General features: G+C 42.3%; 1 protein-coding gene across 1 annotated transcript in view; it reads left to right on the top strand.

Moving 5' to 3' along the window:
• NTNG1 (netrin G1) overlaps nt 1–24421 on the top strand; it is a 198836-nt gene that overhangs the window by 110768 nt on the left and 63647 nt on the right. Inside the window, exon 3 of the mRNA XM_077824836.1 lies at nt 10602–10774. Coding sequence (XP_077680962.1) covers nt 10602–10774 — 173 coding nt within the window. The remainder of the gene's footprint in view (nt 1–10601; nt 10775–24421) is intronic.

The following is a 24421-nucleotide window of genomic DNA, read 5'->3' as shown; positions in this document are numbered from 1 at the left end:
GCCTGCATTTCAAAGTACTCATTGAGGAGGGTAAATTGCTTGCTAGATCGTCCATCCAGGCCTCAGTACATGCAGTAGATTCAGCCTCCTGCTTGATGGTGACATCTATAGTCATGCATCAGGTATCATGGTTTCAATCCTCTGGAGTTCCCAAAGAGGTCCAATCCATGGTGAAGGATATGCCCTTTGAGGGAAACAGGCTGTTCAGTGAAAAGTCAGATGAGTCATTATATTTGCTAAAGAACTCAAGGGCAACCCTTTGCTCAATGGATATTTACACTCCAGTGCCACTGAGGAAATACCACAGATCTCAACCCAACAAGCGGCAACCAGCCCTTCAAACTTTTTATCATCAAAAGGGTTATGAGCCACCCAGGAAACTACAGAGGGTGCAACATGACAAGCAGGATGTCTCCCTTCGCCCTCCTTCCAATCCCATATTTCCATTAGAAAACACTGTTAATGGGACCTTCAGGAGCTGCAAATATATCCCCCTACCACATCCCTCTGTTCAGAAATCCAGTACCTAATTTGGTGGCTGCCTAGCTCATTTATCCCAAACTTGGCATCTCATATCAACCATGAGGTTGTGGAGATCACTTATACTGGCTGCACCACAGAATTTCTCTCTTTCCCCTCCCAACCCGTCTTTCTCTTGAAAGACCTCTCTGGTGAGAGGAGGTTCCATCAAGAAGTAGTCTCCCTGTTCCATATGGGAGTGATAGAACCGATATTCCTCAACACAGGGGGAAAGAATTTTACTTGAAATACTTTCTCATCCCCCAAAAGAATGGAGGATGAAGACCTATTTAACATCTCAGGCCACTGAATGTTTTATCTGATGATTAAAATTCAAGAGGTCACCCTGACCTCAGTAATTCCCTCATTGAACAAGAGTGATTGGTTCACAGTTATCAATCTGAAGAATGCCTATTCCACATGGGCATCCATCGTGCACACAGAAGATTCCTGAGATTCACTGACAGTCAGGACCACTATGGATACAGCAGCACCAAGGTTTTTCATAAAGGTGTTACCAACTATGGCAGCCCACTTCCACCGCCAGGACACATCAGTTTTCCCCTTCCATCATGACTGGTTACTGACTGGAAAATCTCATCAGGAGGTGTAGACATCAACTCTATCACTGCTCAATCCTCTGTGCTCATTGGGACTCTGCCTGTACAGTGTATCGGGGAACCCTGGACACTACCAAGGCCAAGGCATACCTTCCTTAGGACAGGTTCCAATCCGTGAAGGAGCTCGCTACTCAGAGCTGGGTAAGCCCACAGATCTCGGTCCACTCATGTCTGATCTTTTTTGGGTCGCATGGCTTCCTGTACCTATGTGACACTCTTTGCAATACTTTGCCTTCATTGTCTATAGGCTTAGCTATGGAGAGTATATATGCCTAGCAGACAGAGTGCAGATATACTAGTCTTGCTCCCTCACAGAGTGCAAGGTTTCCTCTTATGGTGGGAGAACAGGGAAAAGAGGTGCAATTTGGGGGTCCCCTTTGTTCCTTCACTACCCAAGAAGAGACTGATAACTGACACTTCCTTGCTAAGGTGGAGCACCCATCAAGATGAGCATGTAGCAAAGCAGACATGGACTTCTCAAGATTCTTGGATCTACCTAAAATTCCTGGAACTGCAAGCAGTCCATAAGGCCAGCAAATGATTCCCACCATTCATTCAAATCCTGCAGGTCCAAGTCAAGTCAGACAATGGTGTTCTACATCAAAAAACAAAGGGGAGCAAGATCCACCCCTTTTTGTATAGAAGCGGTCAATCTTTGGATACATCCATCCAAGCATCTGTATGCAACTCTTCTTGGACCTATTGACCCAGGACAAAGGAAAAATCAGGCATCCCAATCTGGCATCCCTCTACCTAACAGCCTGGTATTTGAAAGGGTGATGAATCTATGAAGGACATGCTCAGGAGCAGTTCATTTCATCCTTAATAACAGTAAGAAAGCATCCACAAGAAAGTACTGCAGTAAAGTGGAAAAAATTTTCTATCTGATGTCAACATTGTTGGATAATACCAGAGGATTCCAACATTCCTGTCATCTTGAAATATATCCTCTCCTTAAAGATTTCAGGTTTATCTTAGTTCCATATGGGTGCATTTAATAGCTATCGGTGCCAGTCACCCTGTTGACAACCATTCTATCTTCACCCATCCTGTGACAGTCCATTTTCTAAAGAGTATCATTAGAACTCTTTCCCCAGTACTGAAACTTACCCTGACTTTGGACCACAGTCTAGTCCTATCAGCGTTAATGAAGACTCTGCTTGCATCTTAGCCATACATTCTTTAGCCAACCTATTGATGATAATTCCCTTTCTGGTGACCAGCACGTTAGCCAGAAGAGTAGGTGGGCTGGGAGTTCTTATAGCTGGTCCACCTTACATAGTCTTCCATAGAGACAAAGTCTCCCTGAGATTACACCCAAAATTCACCCCGCAGTGTGATCTTGGGACTCCATGTAAATCAGACTATTCACTTGTCTGTCATCTTCCCAAAACTACTGGTCTATACTGAGAATAAGAAGCTTCATTCTCCAGATGTCCTTCAAGAATTGGCATTCCACCTACAGAGACTACATCTTTTAGGAAATCACCTAGATTATATGTATCCTTCGCAGAGCAGGGATGAAGCAATCTCATCCCAAAGACTGTTTAAATGGATTTCAGGTTGCATCCTGCTCTATTACGAGTTAACAGCAACCCCTCCCCCAGAAGGGCTGAGGGCCCATTCATCTAGATCCCACTCTGCATCAGTAGCCTCCCTTTAAGAAGTCCCTCTCCTGGAAACTCTTTAACACAGGGCTCTGTTCACACTTTCATGAGACATTATGCCCGGGTGCGAGCTTTTACACCTGCTGCAGCCTTTGGCAGAGCAGTCCTCCATTCAGTGGTACAGCAGGGGTCTTTGCACCCTCTTCCTCAATAAATACTGCTTGTGAGTCACCCACAGTGAGACTCATAAGGGCCATCACTCAAAGAAGAAATGAGGGTTACTAACCTTACAGTAATTAGAGTTCTTCAGGACATGTGGTGCCTATCTGTATTCTGCTACCCGCCCTCTAACTCCTCTGCTGCAGTTTCATTCTAGGTTAATTCGCAGTAGAATGACACTGGAGAGGTGATTGATCCATGTTGTCCCTTACGACCTAGCTAGTAGGAGAGAGGCGCAGGCACAGATCAACAAATGCTGCTAGCAAGAATCTTACCGTCTCAGGTGCATGGAACATATGCATACCTACAATGGAATGCAGATAGGGACCACACGTCTCAAAGAACTCCAATTACTGTAAAGTAAGTAACCATTCCTTTCCATTGTTGTTAGCCTGAGTTTTCCACACAACACAACAGAGGAGAAGAAAATATAAAACAAAATTTTTAAAAACCTGTAATTGTAAAATAGCAGAGAGTTCAGGTGCCGGTGTTTATCTGAAACTACTTGGAGCTTTTTTTAAAAAAATATATTGACAGTGTTCCTCTAAAATGATAGCCCATCTACACTCCATCTTCATCCATGACAGGGGGAAACTTGTTACATCATTACAACATGAATTTCCAGTCCCATCTACGTTAGAGATTGTTGTACAGAAACAAAAAGCCCAGTGTTGCTAACACTGTTGAAATTGCCCCATTGTTTGCAACCTTGGCAGCATTCATATAAATGGCTCTCAGACTCTGGCAGCCATCTTCAGCATGGTGTCAGTTCACCCTTTTCAGAGCAAGTGTAACCAACAAGGTGCTGTAAATGACTGCTGGAGCTGGAGAGTTGCCTACATGACGACTCACACTGCTGCTAACCAGTCATTTTGGTAAAAATTCCCTAATGTAGACAATGCCTTCAAAGCTTTAGCATTGTAGGATACTGTTTATATCCTGTCTATACGACATAAAGGAATTGTGTGGAAACTGGGTAAAGGAGTGTCTCTGTCATGGTTGGAGTTGTAGCATTAGAAGGCCTCTATACAGAATCCTGTTCAAGTTCAAGGTTGGGTGACAGAATACATGGGGTGAAGAACTGGCTGATGCAGATCCATTTTATGCATGCTTCATTTTGCATAGCAAGTTGTTTTTAAGTTGATTTGTTAAACTTTGGCAATGACATAGAAGGATCCAAAAATGTGTTTAAGTGAGGAACATATGGCTTGTCATTAAAAATGTATCAAAGAGCCTCTCTCTCTTTTGTTGACATGAATGATCCCCTCATGTGACCTCCAGTCTGCTGGTTGGCACATGCAAGTGAATCAGCATGCTGTTAGCAATTACCTCAGTGATATTTACAGCATTTTAATGTCAGTTGTCTATATGTAAATAGAATTTGTGAGAAATTCAGGATGCCAAGGCTTCGTTCTCCCACTAAAGCAGTGCTATTCCTTGAACGCACCAGAATGCTTCCTACACCTTATATAACTGCCAAAAATATCATTTGTTTGAAATTGCTTTATGACAAAATAATGAGTCTGTCAAAGATGAGTGGTCAGAAAAACGAATTTGTTCTCCTACACAATTAGAGTGGAGTTTATAGTGTTGGACAGTGATATCAATCTCTGGCTATTCAGAATTAAATCTGCACATTGAAAAGAATTGTATTCTTGTGTATGCCCTAAAACGACATTTAGGCAGTAAACATTCTCACAGGTTGGACTGGAAAGATGAAAATCAGCTGAGCTGTAGAAACATCAGGATGTAAGTTTCCAAATATAGACAAACGTTGTGGAGAGTTGGTATTCACTTTCACAGGCTCAGCTCTGACAAGGTGGCTGCCATAATGACCGATAAAGAGAGAGCATGGAAAACTGCTTTGTCATCAGATGTAACAGACAGATGAAACCACTCCCTTTGGGCAGACAGCCAGCGTGGGGCTTCTCTCTCCCCCTTTTTCTTCCAATTGCTGGTGGAGCGGTGAATAGCTTATTGAAGGGTTATGAAGATGTGGGAAAGCATTAAACCATGCCATAACCTCTTATTTTAAATATATGCAGTATGAGATTTATGTTTTGCCTTTAACATCTGCTTTATTCTTACATGGTGTACAGTGTACTGACAAGGTTACTGGATATATCCTCTTCCATTTGCAGCATTTTACCTACATTCTGATAGCTCCTCTGTTTGTTCGCTCTGCCCCTCTCCCCAACACACCCAAACACATTATTGCATGGTGTGCCAGAGGTAGATGGATTTCTGTATATAAAAAGTTATGTGAATATACAAAAGTTTGTGAAGCACTTTGGATTTCTTTGGACTTAAAAAAACTCTAGATGTAAAATTTTATTATAATCATCTAACACTTGCTTTGTAAACAGGATGGGAAAAGACTTTCCAGTTTCTATTACATATCTTCACACATTCTGTCAACTGTATCTGTACAAATAATCATGAAGAATGTAGGCCTGAGAAACACTTTCACCCTCCCTTCTCTCCTTCCAGCACTCTAGTCTTTCCTATTGCTCTTCTGTGAATTCCCGGCAGTTTATCAATGCATGCATTATGAAATGCCCAGAACTAACTGCAAGATTCCAAGTGCAGTCTCACTAGAGCAATATAGAAAGAGAATATACAGCACTTCTCCAGAATGTGATGTTTCTCTGTGTACAGCACACAACTTTACTGGCTTTTTTTTTTTTTTTTTTTTGGTAAGCATAATATATTGAAAACTCATGTCTAATGTGCTGCCCACTATTACATTTTGGTCTCTTTTAGTATTATTGCTATCTAGGTTTCACCGTCTCACTGAGTAGGGGCCTGTTTCTCACATTAGTTGTTAACCAGGAGTAACTCCACTGAAATCAATGGAGTGACACTGGCATAAATCAGAATTTATGTTTTTCAGATTATCTGAATCACAATTTATTATTTTTCTTCCAGTGTTTCTACTCTCTGGGCCAGGTTGTATGATTTCATTGATATTCACTACTCCCAAATTAGTATCCTCTTCAGATTTCATTAGCACACAGTTTTGTCCCATTTCTAGATCATTAACAATGGTGTTTCAGAAGATCAGACTCAACACTGACATTATCCCTGCAATAGTACTTCATTAAAGATCCTTCCACAGAGCAATACAATGCCATTAGTCTTTGGGTTTGTCTACGTGGCCCAACAGCATGGACTACAGGGCTGTGACCTGCAGTGCAGCACAAAAGCGTTGTGTTGTAAAGTCCTGTGTAGATCCTGTTAGCACAAACTCAAAGATACCTAATTTGTGATAACGTAGTCCAGTTTCAAACAGGACTACATTAATGCAAACAACATACCTTGTAGTTCTTGCTAGCAGAGTCTACACAGGGCAGTTATAGCGCAAAAGTTTAGTGCAGCCGCAGTTCACACCCCAGTAGTTCACAATGTGGGGCTGGGTAGACAAGCCCTTTATCTTTTGTTTCTGGTACAGTTTTTCAGCTAGTTTTCCAATCACGTGAAAGTGTACTAGAAAGTATTTTCTACAATCCAAATATGCTATGCTTGCTGCATCCCCTTCATATTTATGGTATCTTTTTGTCAGGAAAAGCAGTCAGTTTTTTCTGACAAGATTTATCCTTTATAAACATATTGCTGCTTATTGCAGTCATGATTCCTTTATTCTCTAGATGAGGTGGTGATCTTTTTCATGTGATAGTTGTTCCTGTATTTCACTTGGGCTATCCTCTGAGCACTAACTCATCTCTCTCTTTTTTTTTTAATTCTTTTTTTTTTTTTTTGCAGCCTTTCTCCTTTTCCTGCAAGCCTTAACTGTTTCTAAGTATTCATCTTTTTGACTCTTGCTTTTATAATACCAGTTGTTGTTGTTTTTATCTCTGATCTTTAAGTAATCCTTCATGAAGTCACATTAGCCACTTCTTGTTCCTTGCAGTCTTCTTCAAGGGAACTGTAGACAGTTATGTCTGAATAACTGTGGTTTTCAGGATTCCTAGCATTGCCTACGCTTTATGTTTAATTATCAATGTTATCTGAATCACAGGTCTTTATGTCTGTCTCCGCTCTGCCCCCATATATTCACTCAGCCCCCTCAGCACTCTTGAGACAGTTTTCATTTCCAGTCATTCAACATTCAACTTTGTTGCTGCTTCTGTAATCCAGTTAGAATTACTGATCCTAGAATTTTACTCTCTCTCTTCCTATTTTCTATTCTTCTCTCTTCCTTTTCCTCTAATCATTTGGTGCTTGTCTGAGATTTTCTTTCATATGTAGGTGCTACATTATTATATTATTATTTTGTGGGTGATTCAAACACACAGGGTTTCAAACACATGCACTGGACAGATTCTCAGCTGGTGTAAATCTGCATAGTTCCATTGACAATTTGTATCTGGCACCTATATATGGCAGAGATTGTAATATCACGTATAGTTAAGGTTGTCCAACACTGTGCATGAGGGAGTTAGTAAGAGCTGGAGGCTTGTCAGAAAAAGAGGTGGTGGGCTGGAGTTGTAAGATGTGCAATGAAAGAGGTAGGGCAGTGTTTCCCAAACTTGGGACTCCGCTTGTTCAGGGAAAGCCCCTGGCGGGCCGAGCCAGTTTGTTTATCTGCCGCTTCCGCAGGTTCGGCCGATCGCGGCTCCCACTGCAGACGCAGCAGGTAAACAAACCAGCCCGGCCCGGTAGGGGCTTGCCCTGAACAAGCGGCGTCCCAAGTTTGGGAAACACTGCGGTAGGGAATTGCAGGAAGAGAAAAGATGGTCTTATGGTTAGGGCAGTTGAATGCCGCACTATCCTTGCCTTTGCCAGAGTTCCTGTGTGTGCTGGGCTAGTCACTTAAATTAAAATATTCAAAGTTGCCCCATACTTGTGTGTTCCTTATTGCCTGGGAACCCAGTGTGAGATACCTAAGGCCAGATTTGCAGAAGTGCTGAGCACTCACAACTGTAACTAAAGTCAGTTGGAGCTGTGCCATGAACATGTAAGTGCTATAAAAATGCTAAGTACTCTAAAAAATCATTTCATAGGTAGGCTCAGATTGGCCACCCAACAATTAGTGGACACTTTTGACAATTTTGGCCTTAATATTTCTGTACTTCAGTTCCCCATCTGTGAAATGGGGATGATAATAATACTTCTTTATTTCAGAGGAATGTCATGAAGGTAAATTCATTAGTGTCTGTGAAGCACTCAGATACTATGGAAAGAGCACCACAGAATTGTCCATGAGGAAATGCATAATTTTGTATTCACTACAGGAGCTGGATGGTGTGCATTAAATAAGCCCTGGGGCCATACACTGAATGAGATGAATAAAAAATATTTAATAACTGCTCATTCACTGAAAGAGGCAGGAATTTTGTGGAGTAACAGTATGTCATTAAAGACTATCGTAATGCTTATACGCAAAGGGCCAAATTAAGGCTACACAGCATTTCCTATCTCTTGAATGCTTGACTTTGTAACCTAAACATTCCTTTAACATAGCAATTTTGGATGTAGTACATATATAGAGCACACCATCAAAGAAAGGTGCTAATGTTGTATGAAAAATGGTCCTTTAAGCAAATTAGCACTACAAGTAATTCACTGCAGTATGTATATGCAGGACACAGCTCATACCTAATTAAATACTGTTTGCTTAACAGAGTCTCTCTTTTTTTTTTCAGTTGTTTAAAAAAAGATTTTTTTGCAAATTTTAATTTAAAAGGTGTTGATTATATTTCCAGCTAGAGTGAGCATTGTTTAAATAACAAGCAATTCATGTCTCCTTTCTAATAGTGAGTAGAATGCATACAGCATCTTCTGTATTGCAAATTCTAGTGGCTTTTCTCCAGCTGCCGCTTAAGGCAACTGCAAGTTTGTTTTACCCTGGGGATATGTGTGTGTATGGCCACTTGCTTCAGGTCATATTCCTTTTAAATGGAAGTTAGCTTGGCAGCTGTTCATTTGCACTTGCTAAAAATCTTGGCTATTCCATGTGCTGCTTTGCTCTAATTACTGGGCACTGTATGGAACAGGTAACAAATGCCCACATGAGAACCTTTTAAATCACTGGATTTATAATCATTAGGAAAACAAAGAACCAGAGTTGCTAAATACTAGTTTCCTTTCCAGGACCAATAACAAGGATATTTTACCCATTTCTGACAACTACTGGAAAGAAATAACGATGCCTTAGTGTCTCTGAACCTAGCTTTTTCCATTCCTGAAAATACCCCAAATATTTTGAAAACAATGTACATTCAAATTCTGATTTATGTAATGGTTTTGATAAGAATTGCGGTTATTTTATTTCCCATTTTGAAAAAAAATACTTTTACCAAATTATTTTTTCTTCCCTTCAGGTGCTATAATTTTGTCAAATTAAGGTGTCAGATTAATTGTCCTTTCTGAGCAATTGGGCAGTGCTTGGTACAATACAAAGTAATAACCTGCCTCTTCAGCAAATAAGTTGGCTTCTGCAATTTTACATTCAAATATGATGTGGGTAACATATTTTTGTGGATATTGCATATCCGTTGGTACCTACTATATATCTCTATCTTATCCACAGCCAAAAAAGCAGGACCTTAGCAAAAGTTTTCCAAATGTATGTAATGCAGTACTTCTTGTTTTGTGTAAACATTTTCTTTCAGAATAATTGGGCTTATTTCCTGGAGACCTTCTAATTACTAATTTATCATCCTCTGAATCTGTGTTTCAGAACCTAGGCAAGGAATTCACACTAGCTTTCCGAGAACAGTTTTTCTGGCGTCTCTGGTACCTTTAAAGCACTATTTTATTGGTTGTATGTATAATAAAATACACCTAAAAAGTGTGTGCATTTACTGTATAACTGTTCCTTGTTAAGAAAGAGTGGGGTGTCGTCGAGTACATTTAACGGGAAACCTGAGCTTGGGACGTGACGTTGATCTCACTTTGGGCCAGACCCTGCCAAGATGGAAGCACATGACTAATTTTATCCCTGTGACTAGTCCCACTGAACTCTTTGCAGGGTGACAGATCAGTGAAAATTAGAAGTAACTCCATTGATTTCAGTGGAACTACACCAGTGTAAAACTGGTGTAAATAAGAGGAGATCAGCTCCTTGGAGTTCAGGTGAAGCTGTCAAAATGCTGCCGAACAGCAGGATACCACAATGTGGCATTTATGCATGAAACCAATTTAAGCTGGATAGATTTCTTTGGAGACATGTTAAAACAATAACACCGCAAAGTTGGAGAGAAATATATTGGTTGCCATAAGCCAACCTGTGACTCCGGAGGCACATGAGGCTTTTCAGAAGTGAATACGCGGCTCCTTGTACAGGCACCGACTCCGGGACTGGAGCTACAGGCGCCAGCTTTCCAATGTGCCGGGGGTGCTCACTGCTCAACCCCTGGCTCTGCCACAGGCCCTGCCCCCACTCCACCCCTTCTAGCCCCCTCCCCTCAGCCTGCCGTGCCCTCGCTCCCCCACAGAGCCTCCTGCATGTCACAAAACAGTTGATCGGGAGGTGCTGATCTGTGGGGCTGCTGACGTATTACTGTGGCTCTTTGGCAATGTACATTGATAAATACTGACTCCTTCTCAGGCTCAGGTTGGCCACCCCTGCCATAAGGAGTATTTTAGTAGGATCTCAGTAGTCTGACATAACACCCTACCTTTTCTCTGATAGGTGCAAGTGTAACCTTCATGCCACTGGCTGTAAAGAAGAAAACAAAAAATTGTTTTGTGAATGTGAGCACAATACTACAGGCCCAGACTGCGGGAAATGCAAGAAGAATTATCAGGGTCGACCTTGGAGTCCTGGCTCATATCTGCCTATTCCTAAGGGCACAGCAAATATCTGTGAGTAGTTTTGTACAACAAGGCTCTATACATCATCATAATTATAATTCTGGTCCGTATATTTGAGGGGGAAAAAATAGTGCTAGCCAAAGTTTGTCATTCATTTGGGACCCAAATGTGAAACAAATCTATGTCTATAATTTGATGGAAAGATAAAAACATTTAATTGCAAGTATGGGTTAAATTCTGCCCTTATATGCACATAAATAACTCAGCATGAGAATGGTGTGTTTACATTCCAGGGCAGAACTTGGCCCCCTACAATAAAATTAAGTGCTATCAAGTGTGGCGGAAGCACCCTAAAAATGGGGGGGGACTGGCGCCCAAACTGTGGCCCCATCTTTGTTGCATGTTCTCCACTCTATTTCCATGCATGGGATTTCCATTAGAGATCATTAGAGTGAAGGGTAGGAGATCCACAGTGCAAACTGGAAAGAATTTTTCCCCAAATATGTAGAAAATAATTGAAATGACAGGGTTGGGGATTTTGGATTGTTGTTGTGTTGTGAATAGGGCAGATGTTTTCATAAAGCAATTTCTTCAAGAATTTTGATGTAGACACGGATACAATAAGAGAAGTATGCCATAGTATCATGCAATTTGAAGATCACAACTTTATTGAAAACCCTTAACCAATGAGGAATCACTCCCCAAACTACCCAGCAGGACTGTATCAGTGCAGATTTCAGCTGGAAACCAATGTCCCCAGTACTACAAACCTGGAAGGCATGAGGGCAATAACGCTTTCCATGAATCCCTGCCCAGGGATTCGGGCTGGAAGCCGAAGCCGCAAACTGTTCTCCTCCTTCACGTAGGAGGTAGGAGAGATGAGATAAGGGGAACTATACATCGTGTGAGACATGATGGAAGCGTACCCACTCATGGTGCATCATTGTGCTCTTGGCCTATGGCAGCCAGTTTGGGTTATAGAGACCTCACATTGGACCCACTTCCTGCACCCAGCAGTGAGGTTGGGGGAGGGCTGGGTGTTCCCATTGCCTACAGATCCATACAAATACACCCTGGCTAGTGAGGTCAGCCTTTTTTTAAGGTTAAACTTCAGACCAAGTCTTTGTGAACTTGGTGGGTGTAATAATAGGTTTTAAGCACTGTGTAGGAAAATTTCAGATTTTGAGCTATGTTCTCTGCTTGAAATCCAGATTCCTTGATACTCATGCAACCACTTTGATTTGTGTGGGATTGCCAAGATATAGGCAATGAAGGCAGAACATGAGCAGTTGTGTCTGTATATTTCTAGCTAACTGCTAGCTCAACACTGGCATAATTGCCCATGTAAGATGCTTAACCACCATTACAATACAACTTTATAGGCCATCTACTCCTATTTGCTTGATGTTACTGAGAGCCACGTGCACAGATTGTAGACAGGATATGGCCCCAAGGGTGCAATCCTGAGAAAAGGGCATGAAAACAAAAATACAGGTATCTATTCTATTTATGCATGCTGGAAATAGACAATAATTCAGATTCCTCTAATTCAAGTTATGCACCTAAATCCCTATGAGGAAAAGAAATAAACTGAAACAAAATCATCCAACTTTTTGGACCGCACTTACTAGCTGCTTTAGAAAAAAGGCTGGCATTTCGCCCTGATTAAAAGCAAAAAGCTGGTTTTCGAATATAACCATTCACTGAAAAATTATTTAGAAGAAACAGGGGTATGTACTGCAGTTGAATGAAAAGTTTAAAAACCAACAGCAATGTGCAATGCTTCGAATGTTATCTAACACTTCAAAGCAGCAGAAGGGAGGAATAAAAACTCAAAAATGGGTATCACAGGAAGCAGGACCATATCAAGTCCTGAGAGTAATAGACCATGAAGTTTGGGGGCATGAAATTATGAAAAAATTCTTACCAGGTAGAAAAAATGAACCTTCAAAAAGAAAAGGGGAGGGGTACTTTGTAAGAGTATTCTCTTTTTTTCCATGTTGTAGAAAAAGTGACGGTCTAACTATGTCCGGCAAAAATTTTGAGACCACAGTTTCTGATCACAGACTCTCTACTGGCTTCATTCAGCATCCCAACTCCATACAAAACTTGCTGTGCTTGAGGTCTAGGGGTAAAATACATCAGAGTGTGAAATCAATGTTCCCTCTACCTCCATATTTCCTGTACCATTTATGTAATCGTACATCAAGTGCCTGCAAAACAATGGCATTGGCACTTGGTATCGACTGCTGACTAGCACTGGTTGGAGAAACTTTGATGGAATCATATTCCATCAGAATGGGTGGTTACATCAAAATGTTTCTTGAAATTGGGTCAATTTCACCAGAATTGTATTTGGAAAAAAAAGTCCCAAAAATTCCAACAGAAAAGTTCCAACGGTATCAAAAAATCCTGTGCTGATATTTTCAGACCAAAACATTTGCATCTTTTGTTTTGATTTTTTTTAATTTTGAATTATTAGTATATAATACAAAATTTAAAAGTTAAAATTGAAATGAAATGTTTTGAAGGGCTAGAAATGAAAAAAATGGAATTTTCCTTTGAAGAGAATTTAATTTTTTTAAAATCTTTGCTCCAATTTGGAACAAATGCAAAGTTGAAAATCTCTAAATCCATCATGAAACAAAACTGCTGTCTTTCACTTAGCTCTACTGCTGAAACCATCACAGCCAGCTTTTGTTCATGAAACTTAATTGATCAGTCTACACCAGCCATAGTCAGAACTTTGGGATAATCCTGTTTCCTATGTTCTTATTATCATCAATTGGGTTTTTTTCATGATTGAGCAAAATATTTCCCCTCTTTGCTTTTGTTCCTTGTGAAAGGGCATTGGATAGTCCAGGGGTCCAAACTCAAATGACCACAAGGGCCCCATGAGGACTAGTACATTGGCTCGAGGGCCGTATCACTGACCCCCCCTCCCCTGCCCCCACTTCACCCCTTCCATGAGGCCCTGCCCCTGCCCCACCTCTTCCCTGTCCCCATTCCAACCCCTTCCCTGATATCCCCACCCCAACTCTGCTCCCTCCCTGTCCCCAAGGGGTGCAGGAGGGGTGCAGGGTGCGGCAGGGGGCTCAGGGCAGGGGGTCGGGGTGCAGGAGGGGTGCAGCAGGGGGCTCAGGGCAGGGGGTCCGAGTGCAGGTGGAGTGCGGCAGGGGGTCGGGGTGCAGCAGGGGGCTCAGGGCAGGGGGTCAGGGTGCAGGAGGGGTGTGGGGTGCGGCAGGGGGTTGGGGTACAGAAGGGGTTCGGGGGGCAGGCTACAGCCTGGTGCGCACTGGGGGACCTGGAGGAGCGGCCAGGGCTACACACAGTCCCCTGTGCCCCCCCCCCACCAAGTCCCAGCCGCTTCCCGGAGCAGCACGGGGGCAGTGCAGGCAGGCGGGCAGGGAGCCTGCCCTTGCCCCCGGTGCGCACCGGGCTGGCCGGAGCTGCTCTAGGTAAATGCTGGGGGTGGGGGGGCACAGGGAGCTGGCGGGCTGCAGAAAATAACTCACGGGCCGCGTGTTTGAGACCCCTGGGATAGTCCATCACTTACTGGAATGACGGATAACTCTGTATTTGACTGCTGCTTAACATTTCAAGTTCCATCTTGTTGACTCTTTTGTGATTAAATGTGTCTCCTGATGCTGTCACATGCCATAGGCAGTTTTGTTATGTAACAGGTTTTGACACTCCAAGTGATCTTACTGGATTTCCCACATGCCTGCTATAGAATAGCTTTTCTAGTCATCAGCCAAATGTCTGACAGCCATTGGTCTTTTCTTTCTCCAGTTGTTTAGGTTTTCTTTCACATTCAGGTGTTACCACTATTCAACTGAGCAAAGTAGGTATCTAAGACTATTTTGGGCTCCCATTCACCAAAATGTATCCCATCAGCGAATAAACTGCACCAAACAGTCCGGACACATCTCCCAACTTCTGCCAGTCCTTCTCCCAGGTCATACCATGACATGAAATGAGGGATTGATCAGGACAACATGGACCTAGGTTCCTTCCCAGGCAACAGCCATCCAGCCAGCCATAAGCAGCTTGCTAAATTATATCTGCATTGGGACTCTCTCTGACAATAGGACCTGGATCTCAGCAATACTTCCTTAATCCTACTCTGCCTCATAACTCTTTTTACTTGTAATGTGGCACAGCTGTCACACAGAGGGGTTTTGGCAGGAGATATGACACTTGAGATATTATGCTGATTTGTCATCCAGACTCATCTGTTTGGCACCCATTCTTATTAAAATATGATGATATAGTGCCATTTTAAAGGAGTGATATGAGTGAAGGGGGCCAAGAGTTTGTATATTAGCAGGATTCCTAGTCATGTCCCTAAATAGCTACCCATCTTGCTCATGCATGCCCGCAATTAGAGAGAGATCCTATCCCTATTCCTTGTCAAAGCTAAATTAGCTTCACTGAAGTTAGTATGTGAGGTTGGCTCAAGTGACTGGAAGTAGCTTTCTAAAGAGATGCTACTTCCATCTGTAGGTTGGAAGAAGCCTCTGTGGTATGATACTGATATGAAGTATGGGACCACTCCTGCTTGAAGGGCAGTGTTGTACAATGATGATAGATCCATGATAGGCAGGAAAGATGAGGTAAGTGGGGTAAAATGTTACAAAATAGCAGTGCTTCCTGTTGTTCTCACTATGTACAACTTACTGAACTTGGCTAGCTCATGAGGACTTAGAGCAGGTAGTAAGCCACAGACTGACGCTGGAAGACCTGATGAAGGGAAAAGAAAATAAATGGCAGTGTATTTGAGCTCAGGCATTCAGGGAAAGAGAAATGTCAGGATAACCTGCAGCTGATTAACTGCCTTCCCTCATATTAGACATCAACTTTAGTGGTTAATAAAAGGTTCCAGATTCACACTTGAAAAACGATACACTGTAAGTAACATTTGCTATATTTTTAAGAAGTGTGACTTGCAAAATTATTCTAATGCACTATTCCCTGTCCACTAACCCTTTGCAGTTGTTTTTGATAGTTATAGTGACACCTACTGTTGGGAGATGGAATACTTCAGTTTCACTGACTGACTTGAAACAAATCTGTTTAAAATAAACTGCAGCAATGAAACTACTTTGGCACAGTCACTAAATTCTAGCACAAGAAAGCAAGGTGACTGTTGCACAAATTATTAAGAGTCCTAGGATGGGTTGTGTTTTCCTTGTGGCTCCCAAAAGTTCTTAATGCATTGTGCTTTCTTAGAAATAAAGTATGCCCAGGCATGCCTCTACACACCCAAAACTCCCATTAACCTCAGTAGGAGCTTCCTACATATAGAGACTGAAAGACTGGGCCTGAGAGACTGAACTACCAAGGGAAAAGGGCCTATGTTTTAAAACATTGATCAACTATTTTCTCATGCCTGTTCAAATGAAAGAGAGCCACATTTCTAGTGATATTGCTTGGAGGAGCATAGACACAGAATAAGTGATAATCCTCACATACACCATTCTCTTGCAGTGAATTAAAAAATTGTGACTTTCTAAAGCAAACAAATGCAATTTTTACAGAAGCAGGAGTTCTAGGGCTGTTACAGGGAAATGGATAAGCCAGGTTTCCTGAGAAATTTGCTGTGTGTAGTCCTCTGGGTCAACAGACATTTGAAAACACATGATCATAACTAATCAGTCCCCTTGGAGGATTAGAAGAGGCTAGTTTCTTACAGCATCTCAGGATTTTCAATCACTAGGAAATTTGTAGTTTCTAAAATTGATGCTGAAGTTATGATGCTGTAATCATACCTCAGCAGGGCACTTGAAAAAGGAAAAAAGACTCACTGCCAGGTCATGCTGCAGTACAGATATTCTAGCAAAGCATCAGATGTGGAATTTAACATCTCTGAACTGACTCCTTGGTCCAGGATCCAAATTTAGTTCACCTCCAGGTGTTAAAACATGCAGTGTGGAATGCTCCAATTAAAGGAAAGCATCCTTTTCAAGAAAGATTCTGATATAGTTAATAATCAGCAATTACTATCAATCCATCTTTGAAGTCAATTGTTTATTGGCTGTTATATACTTTATATAAACCTGCAAAAGAATTCTAAAACTCATTTTCTCTGTGAGGATCTGATTTTATTAAATAATGTCATTTTCTTTACTGTGTAGTTAAGAAAGGTTAAGTATAATTTTTCTTCAATAGGTAATAGAGAAAAATTTGAGATTATTTCATAAAAATCAGATGAGTGATAATTGGAGAAATCCAAGTTATAAGCCTTTAAAAAGACAACTCCAGATATTTTCTATCAAATATTGTGGCTATATGTATATATATTTACAGTGAATTTGCTTATAACACAAGTCAAATCTAAAAATATAGCTATTACTAGAGAGCTATCTGTGGAAGTACATGGTTCTGAGCTTTACTTATGGAGGTTGCTAATTTCCCTGTGATCAGATTAACTGACAGAATCTCTCTCTCATTGATTTCAGAGGGGAAAGCATTCAGATATGTTTCAGAGTAACAGCTGTGTTAGTCTGTATTCGCAAAAAGAAAAGGAGTACTTGTGGCACCTTAGAGACTAACCAATTTATTTGAGCATGAGCTTTCGTGAGCTACAGCTCACTTCATCGGATGCATACCGTGGAAACTGCAGCAGATATTATATACACACAGAGATCATGAAACAATACCTCCTCCCACCCCACTGTCCTGCTGGTAATAGCTTATCTAAAGTGATTATCAAGTTGGGCCATTTCCAGCACAAATCCAGGTTTTCTCACCCTCCAACCCCCTACACACAAACTCACTCTCCTGCTGGTAATAGCCCATCCAAAGTGACAACTCTCTTCACAATGTGCATGATAATCAAGGTGAGCCATGTCCAGCACAAATCCAGGCTCTCTCACCAGAGTGAGTTTGTGTGTGTGTGTGTGTGTCCCTGGGGGTGGGGGGGGGGAAGGGGGGGGTGAGAGAGCCTGGATTTGTGCTGGACATGGCCCACCTTGATTACCATGCACATTGTAGGGAGAGTGGTCACTTTGGATGAGCTATTACCAGCAGGAGAGTGAGTTTGTGTGTGTGGTTTTTGGAGGAGGGTGAGGGGGTGAGAGAACCTGGATTTGTGCAGGAAATGGCCCACCTTGATTATCATGCACATTGTGAAGAGAGTTGTCACTTTGGATGGGCTATTACCAGCAGGAGAGTGAGTTTGTGTGTAGGGGGTGGAGGGTGAGAAAACCTGGATTTGTGCTGGAAATGGCCCAACTTGATGATCACTTTAGATAAGCTATTACCAGCAGGACAGTGGGGTGGGAGGAGGTATTGTTTCATGATCTCTGTGTGTATATAATATCTGCTGCAGTTTCCACGGTATGCATCCGATGAAGTGAGCTGTAGCTCACGAAAGCTCACGCATTCAGATATGAACACTGTATTTAGTTGTATTTAAATGTGTTTTAAAGTTGTGTATAGGAAAATGCAGTTTTGTTATAAATTAACTTGGTATTGTTTACTTTTTATATTTAGATGAGGAGTGGGAGTTCTATATCAAGATAGATAATGGGTCTGATTCTCCATCACTCTGCAGCCTATTTGAACCATTCCACTAGTGTAAAGGGGCCAGAATCCCGGTGAATCAGACCAACTGAAAATTCCCTCAGTGATATAGAAGCCTTAGGCCAGACTCTCCCCAAAAGCCTTGCCATGGGAATGTGGTTGTCTCTCCACTCCAACTATTCTTGAATGCCAGAATGGTTCATTAGTGCCACAGACAGTCAGGTACATAGTAGAGCAGCCATAAGGTGCAAACGCCCACATGACCCCAGGATCAGCGAAAAAGAAAGGTACCTTAAACTTTCCTTTTGCTCATCACCTTAAGTGCTTGCACCAAGCACAGCTCAACCAGCGAATCAAGTTTAATATGTGCCTCCAGAACTCCAGACAATTGATGTTACTGTAAAGCAGGGGTTCTCAAACTTCATTGCACTACGACCCTCTTCTGAAAACAAAAATTACTACAGGACCCCAGTGCGCTGTGTTACTCTGGAACAGTTAATATTTTAAATAAAAAAATGTATTAAAGACCATATCTAGAAAAAAGTAGCCACTAAATATTTAAATTCACAAGACAATCTTTATATCCAGCAGTAAAAAATAAATATGTACCTTATGGGAGGGGTATGCTTGGACAGTAACTCCTCACTTAAGGTTGGAGTTATATTCCTGAAAAATGTGACTTTAAGCGAAACGATGTTAAACGAATCCAATTTCCCCATAAGAATTAATGTAAATTGGGGGCTTAGGTTCCAGGGAATTTTTTTTTTGCCAGACAAAAGACTATATTTTATATATATAAAACTTATATTGTGTGCATTTATAAACAATTTAATACTGTACACAGCAATGATGATTGTGAAGCTTGGTTGAGGTGCTTAAGTCAGAGGGTGGGATGTTTCCCAGTGAATGCCTTACTGCTAATTGATGAACTAGCAATTGGCTGAGCTCTCAAGGGTTAACTTATTGTTAATGTAGCCTCACACTCTACAAGGCAGCAGGAATGGAGGGAGGGGAGTCAGCATGGCAGACAGAGACACCCACCGTATGTGTGTGTGTTGTGCATTTCCCCTTTAAGTATGCTGACCCACTCTGACTTAACAAGGCAGTGTATTTAAATCAGCAAGCTGAGACCACAACTGCTGCCAGGAAGCTCCCTCCGTCCTGAGCCCTGTCCTGTGTCTTCCTGTTCTATGGGGATGGGGTAAGCGGGGTGCAGAAGCAAGGGGGAGGGGGACACCCTGACATTAGCCCCCTTCTTCCCCCCTCCAGTCCCCCCGCAGGCAACTGATAGCCTGCTGCACAGGGAACTTAGGGGAGCAGGGAGCTGATGGGGGGGCTGCCGGTCCATCCTGGTTCCAAGCCCCCCACCAGCTTGCTGCAACGGGCTGCTCTTCCTGCAAGCAGTGGACAAATCAGTCGGCTGCCAAAGGACGTTATCAGGGAACATTGCGCAACTTTAAACAAGCATGTTCCCTAATTGATCAGCAGTGTAACAACGAATCAGCGTTAACCTGGATGACTTTAAGGGCATGGCTAAACTTCCAGATGTAGAGCGCTTTGAGTTAAACCAGTCTTCGGAGAGCACAGTAGGGAAAGTGCTGCAGTCTGTCCACAATGACAGCTTCAAGTGCACTGGCATGGCCACATTTGCAGCGGCATTGGGAGCGGTGTATTATGGGCAACTATCCCAGCATGCAAGTGACTGCAACGTGCTTTTCAAATGGGGGCGGGGGATGGAGTGTGACAGGGAGTGTATTGTGTGTATGTGGGAGTGGGTTTTGGGGGTCCTGAGAGCATATCAGCATGCTGTCTTGTAAATTCAGACCGGAGCAGACCCCCTCTCCCCCGCTTCCCTCTCTCATACACAGCATTCCACACTAATGGTTGCTTTGTCTCAGAGCAGATAAGCAGCTGGCTGTCAGAAATGGCGCTTACAAAGGGCATATCTGCATTCCTGCAGCAATTCAAAAACAATGACAAGAGTGGCCACTTGACTTAAGGGGATTATGGGACGTTTCTGGAGGCTGATCAGAGCACAGTAATGCAACATCTCGTTCACACTGATTCCTGGGTATTTCAGCCAAGACGCAGCAAGCGTTAATCTTCTCACCGAGGTGGAGTACCAGGAGCACTCTAGCCATGGAGTCAGAGCGCTCTAAGTGCCTTGCCAGTGTGGACAGGTAGTGAGCTATAGCACCCAGGGCTGCTTTAATGCTCTCTAACTCGCAAGTGTAACCAAGCCCTAAGTTAGGAGTTACTGTATTGATTAACACAAATCCTCGAAGTGGGGCTCTGTGTGGCTGAGATAAAGACGGAGGTCATCTTCAACAGTGAGATGGGCCCTGTATTTGTTTTTCAGTAAGGTCAGTGCTGAAGAACCAGCTACACACAGGAAGGTGGACAAAAATGGCCTGAGCACTTTCAGTGCTGTAGGTGACAGCTCTGGATATTCTTCTCACACAGAAATCCAGAAGTTAGCAAGAGGTTGTTCAGAAAATCTCATCATCAATGTCTCATGACAGGAAAGGTCCATTAATGTTTCTTTGACTATAAGTAACATAACAGCACTTCTGCATTAAAGCGATTTCTAATCCACACCTCTGTTTTCTGATCATTTCCAGGGAAGTACTCCCTAAACTGCAGTTTAAGGCTTTCCAGGTGGCTGCATAATGGGTTGCAAGTCATGCTTTGGCAAGGCATTTTCATCCAAAAAGTCATCCAGTATAAAACCCCTTCAAAACTGCCAGTTTCCACATGCACATACCATAAGGAAAGTTTCTTGATTCAGCTTTCAATTTTGTCAGTGAGAGAAGTGAGGTATTTAACTCATTTAGGCATTCAAAAATGTCTTCCAGGTAAGCTAGCAAAGCAAGCCACTTGGTACCTGCAAACTTTTCGGCCACCAGGGAATCTTCATCTGAGCTCAAACAAATAATTGAGAACCTTTCCCTGAGACAGCCACCAAACTTTTGTGTGATGAAGTAACTGATGGTGCTCAGCTCCCATCTCACCACACAAACAGATGTACACTTGTTGAGCTGCTCTTGACTGTGTGAACAGCTTCATTATGAACTTGTTTTAGAACGGGTGGCTTTTTGTTGTTGTTGCAACTAGGGCTTGCCTGTGTATAAAACAGTGCATCCAAACTGCTTGCGGTGCAACAGCCTGCACTCAGGTTACTGGCCCACTGTTTTTTCCAGTTATTGCACAAATGCTGTCACTGCAAATTCCTACACAGCACTGCCATTCCAAGTCAGAATCAGAGACAAAAGCACTGAAAAGTGCAAAAAGCTATTCCCATGTAGCATGCTGTAGTAATGGCTGGCAGAACAGAAATTCCTCTTGGAGTTTTTCATCGTTCTCAAATTTTACATATGTCAACATCTGAACAGTCCCCGGCACATCTGTTGTTTTCGCCAAGTTGAATGGGGGAAAAAAGAACTTTGCTTGATTTTGGCGATCACTTGTTCAGTCACATCATTTACCATACTGTGAATACACCTGGCAATAATGTCATTAGACAGGGGAATTGAATCAAGTTGAGTCACTGCACCTTGCCCCAATATAATCAAATCATTCCTTGGCACATGGCAGAAAAGAAGTTTCTCCAATAGAGTGTGGTTCCCAGTTTTACATATCCAGTATGACACAGCAGAAGATGCCTCAAGGGCGCTCTCATTTGTTGTAGCTGCCAATCTGAGAACTCTCTTCTGGCCCTGTAGCTCTCTCAGCTTTTGCTGGAAAAAAAAATCAAGTGGTTTTGTTTGAATAGAACTGCACCATGTCTCCAAGTGGGTGCCACATTTTAGACGGTTTTAAGCTCTCCTTTGCTGGAATTTTGCCACACACTGTGGCCATGGATCCCCCTCAAAACCAGCCCAGTAAATCCCTATTCCAAATATTTCAGATTGTATTTTCAGTTTCTTAGTTTTTTACTGCTGCTTAGATCCTTGTTGTGAGCTCTTCTTTTGCTGCAAGTGGCAACCGATTCCCATTCATTACCCCCCCTTTCCTCCACCTTTTTTCAGAAAACAGTCCCTTGCTAAAATTATTTCTACAGCAACTTTTCAAACTGGCTTTATCTACAAGACGCACTGATTCCTTTCTAGGTGCTGAGTAGAGGAAGTGATGTACAGAGCTGGGGTTAAGAGGTGGGAACCAGGGCAACTGCCTGTGGCCCCATGCCACAGGGTGCGCAAAGCTAAGTTGCTCAGGCTGGAAGTCCTGCTGTGGATGAGCTTGGGCTCTGGCTGTCAGCCCTATGCACCGCAAGGCTTCCACTATCAGCACAGGGCTGACAACCCAAGCCCTGCCATGTGCAGAGCTGAAATTTGTGGTATGAAACTCAGGGCGGGCAGGTGCCCCACCAGCCTCCCTAAATGGCCCCCCCGTGGCTTCAGTCTGAGCCCCATGATTGCAGGACTCAGGGTGGGGCTTTCTGCCCAGGCTCCCTGCCAGTCTAACTCTGGCCCTGATGACCCCATTAAAACAGGGTAGCAACCCACTTTGGGGTTGCAACCCACACTTTGAGAACCATTGTTATAAAGCATTTCCCTGTTATGTGCGAAATTTATTTTTCTGTCTTTTTCCAGGGCCAAAAATATTTTAGGAGACAGAGAGAGTTCACTGCCACTCAGAGCTTCTCTTTCCTTTTTGAGAAATCTGTATGGAAATAGCAAAAGAAGCTTCTCAAATAGGGAATGTGAAAACAAGCTAACAATATTAATGCAAAGTCCTTCAGGCAAGCAGTTACCTCGTTTTCATTACTCCTTATTGCTAAGGAAATGTTCATCATTATTTTTCACTGAGACTTTTGAGATACAGTAAAGGAAGAGGAGTACAAATTAATAAGAAAACCTCTCCCTACCTTGCAACTTGCCTTGGAGAGGAAGAGAAGGTGTGGGGGGTATGTGTGTATATTTTTGTTTGTGTGTGTGTGTGTGTACACATAAAAGGGAATATTTAATACCATTTCACAGGGGAGCTGTGAGAATATTACCTGCCTTTTTATCTGTACAAGTCCCATCTGTGTATAAAGAAAATAAAACATATTCAAAACATGACTAAACTGCCACATATAAATGGTAATATATGTTACTAAAGCTCATCTAAAAATAGTATTCCAAGTTGAGTTCCTTTTCTATTTAAAACAATGGGAAAGAGATTCTATCATTGTTACCCTGTTTCCAAGAAAATATGGCAGCAGTGGAATGAGAGGTTTTTTATTTCTATAAATACAATTTTAATGTTCTCTATTTAAAAATATCAGTGTTGTAGTCTGTGATACTAATTACATGATTCTGAAATTTTGAAACATTGATGGAGTTTCCATTTAAATATCAGTTTATTCTCAGCAGGAGTCAAATACATTGTTTTATAAATAGTGTTTGCTTATGGAGCCCAGTCCTGAAAATTGCTGAGAGTCTTCTGTAAGGTGATACTCTGCACCTTGCAGGACTGAGCACATAGGGTTTCCAAATAGAATATAAAACTTTTGGGACACAATTCTCACAAGTACCCAAAAAGTACCTATCTGTAATTGAGGTGGGGAGTCACAAAGGAGCCATTTATGATTCCCCGACCCTGGAGCTAGTAGTGCTACATGGCCCCAACCAAGAAATAATTTAGAGCTGCCTCATTATGTACTGCTTTTCCTCCCAGCCATGCTCCTAAACCAGATTGCAGTGGGGACTGTACAGGCAGGCCTCGACTTTATGACGTTCATCTTAAGACAAACAGCACTTACCACGTTTCTGAATTGACACCCTGATTCGACTTACGACCACTGGTTTCGACTTTACGATGCTTGGTCCTGCAACAGAGTGTATTGCAGTTCTGATTTACAATGTTTCGACTTACTACGCAATTTTCAGGAACCAATTGTGTCGTAAATCCAAGGACTGCCTGTATTCGGTTGTGTATTCTACACCCCCAGTGATGGTTCCACCTTGGCAGAATCCTCAGCAGACTTGAGAAGCCCAAGGCTCTACTGGTGTAAACAATCTGATAGAGCCTAGGATATAGCCATAATGCACAGTAGGTTACTACCTAATATATGATAATGAAAATAATTATAATAAAATAAGCCTGATTCTGCAGCCCTAGTCTACACTGAGTAATGCATACTCCTGCAAGTCATTCCCTTGAGTAAACGTCGCAGAATCCATCCCA

The sequence above is a fragment of the Eretmochelys imbricata genome, chromosome 8 (genome assembly GCF_965152235.1).
Source record: "Eretmochelys imbricata isolate rEreImb1 chromosome 8, rEreImb1.hap1, whole genome shotgun sequence".
NCBI classification, from domain to species: Eukaryota; Metazoa; Chordata; order Testudines; family Cheloniidae; genus Eretmochelys; species Eretmochelys imbricata.
This window is presented reverse-complemented; position numbering and strand designations above follow the sequence as displayed.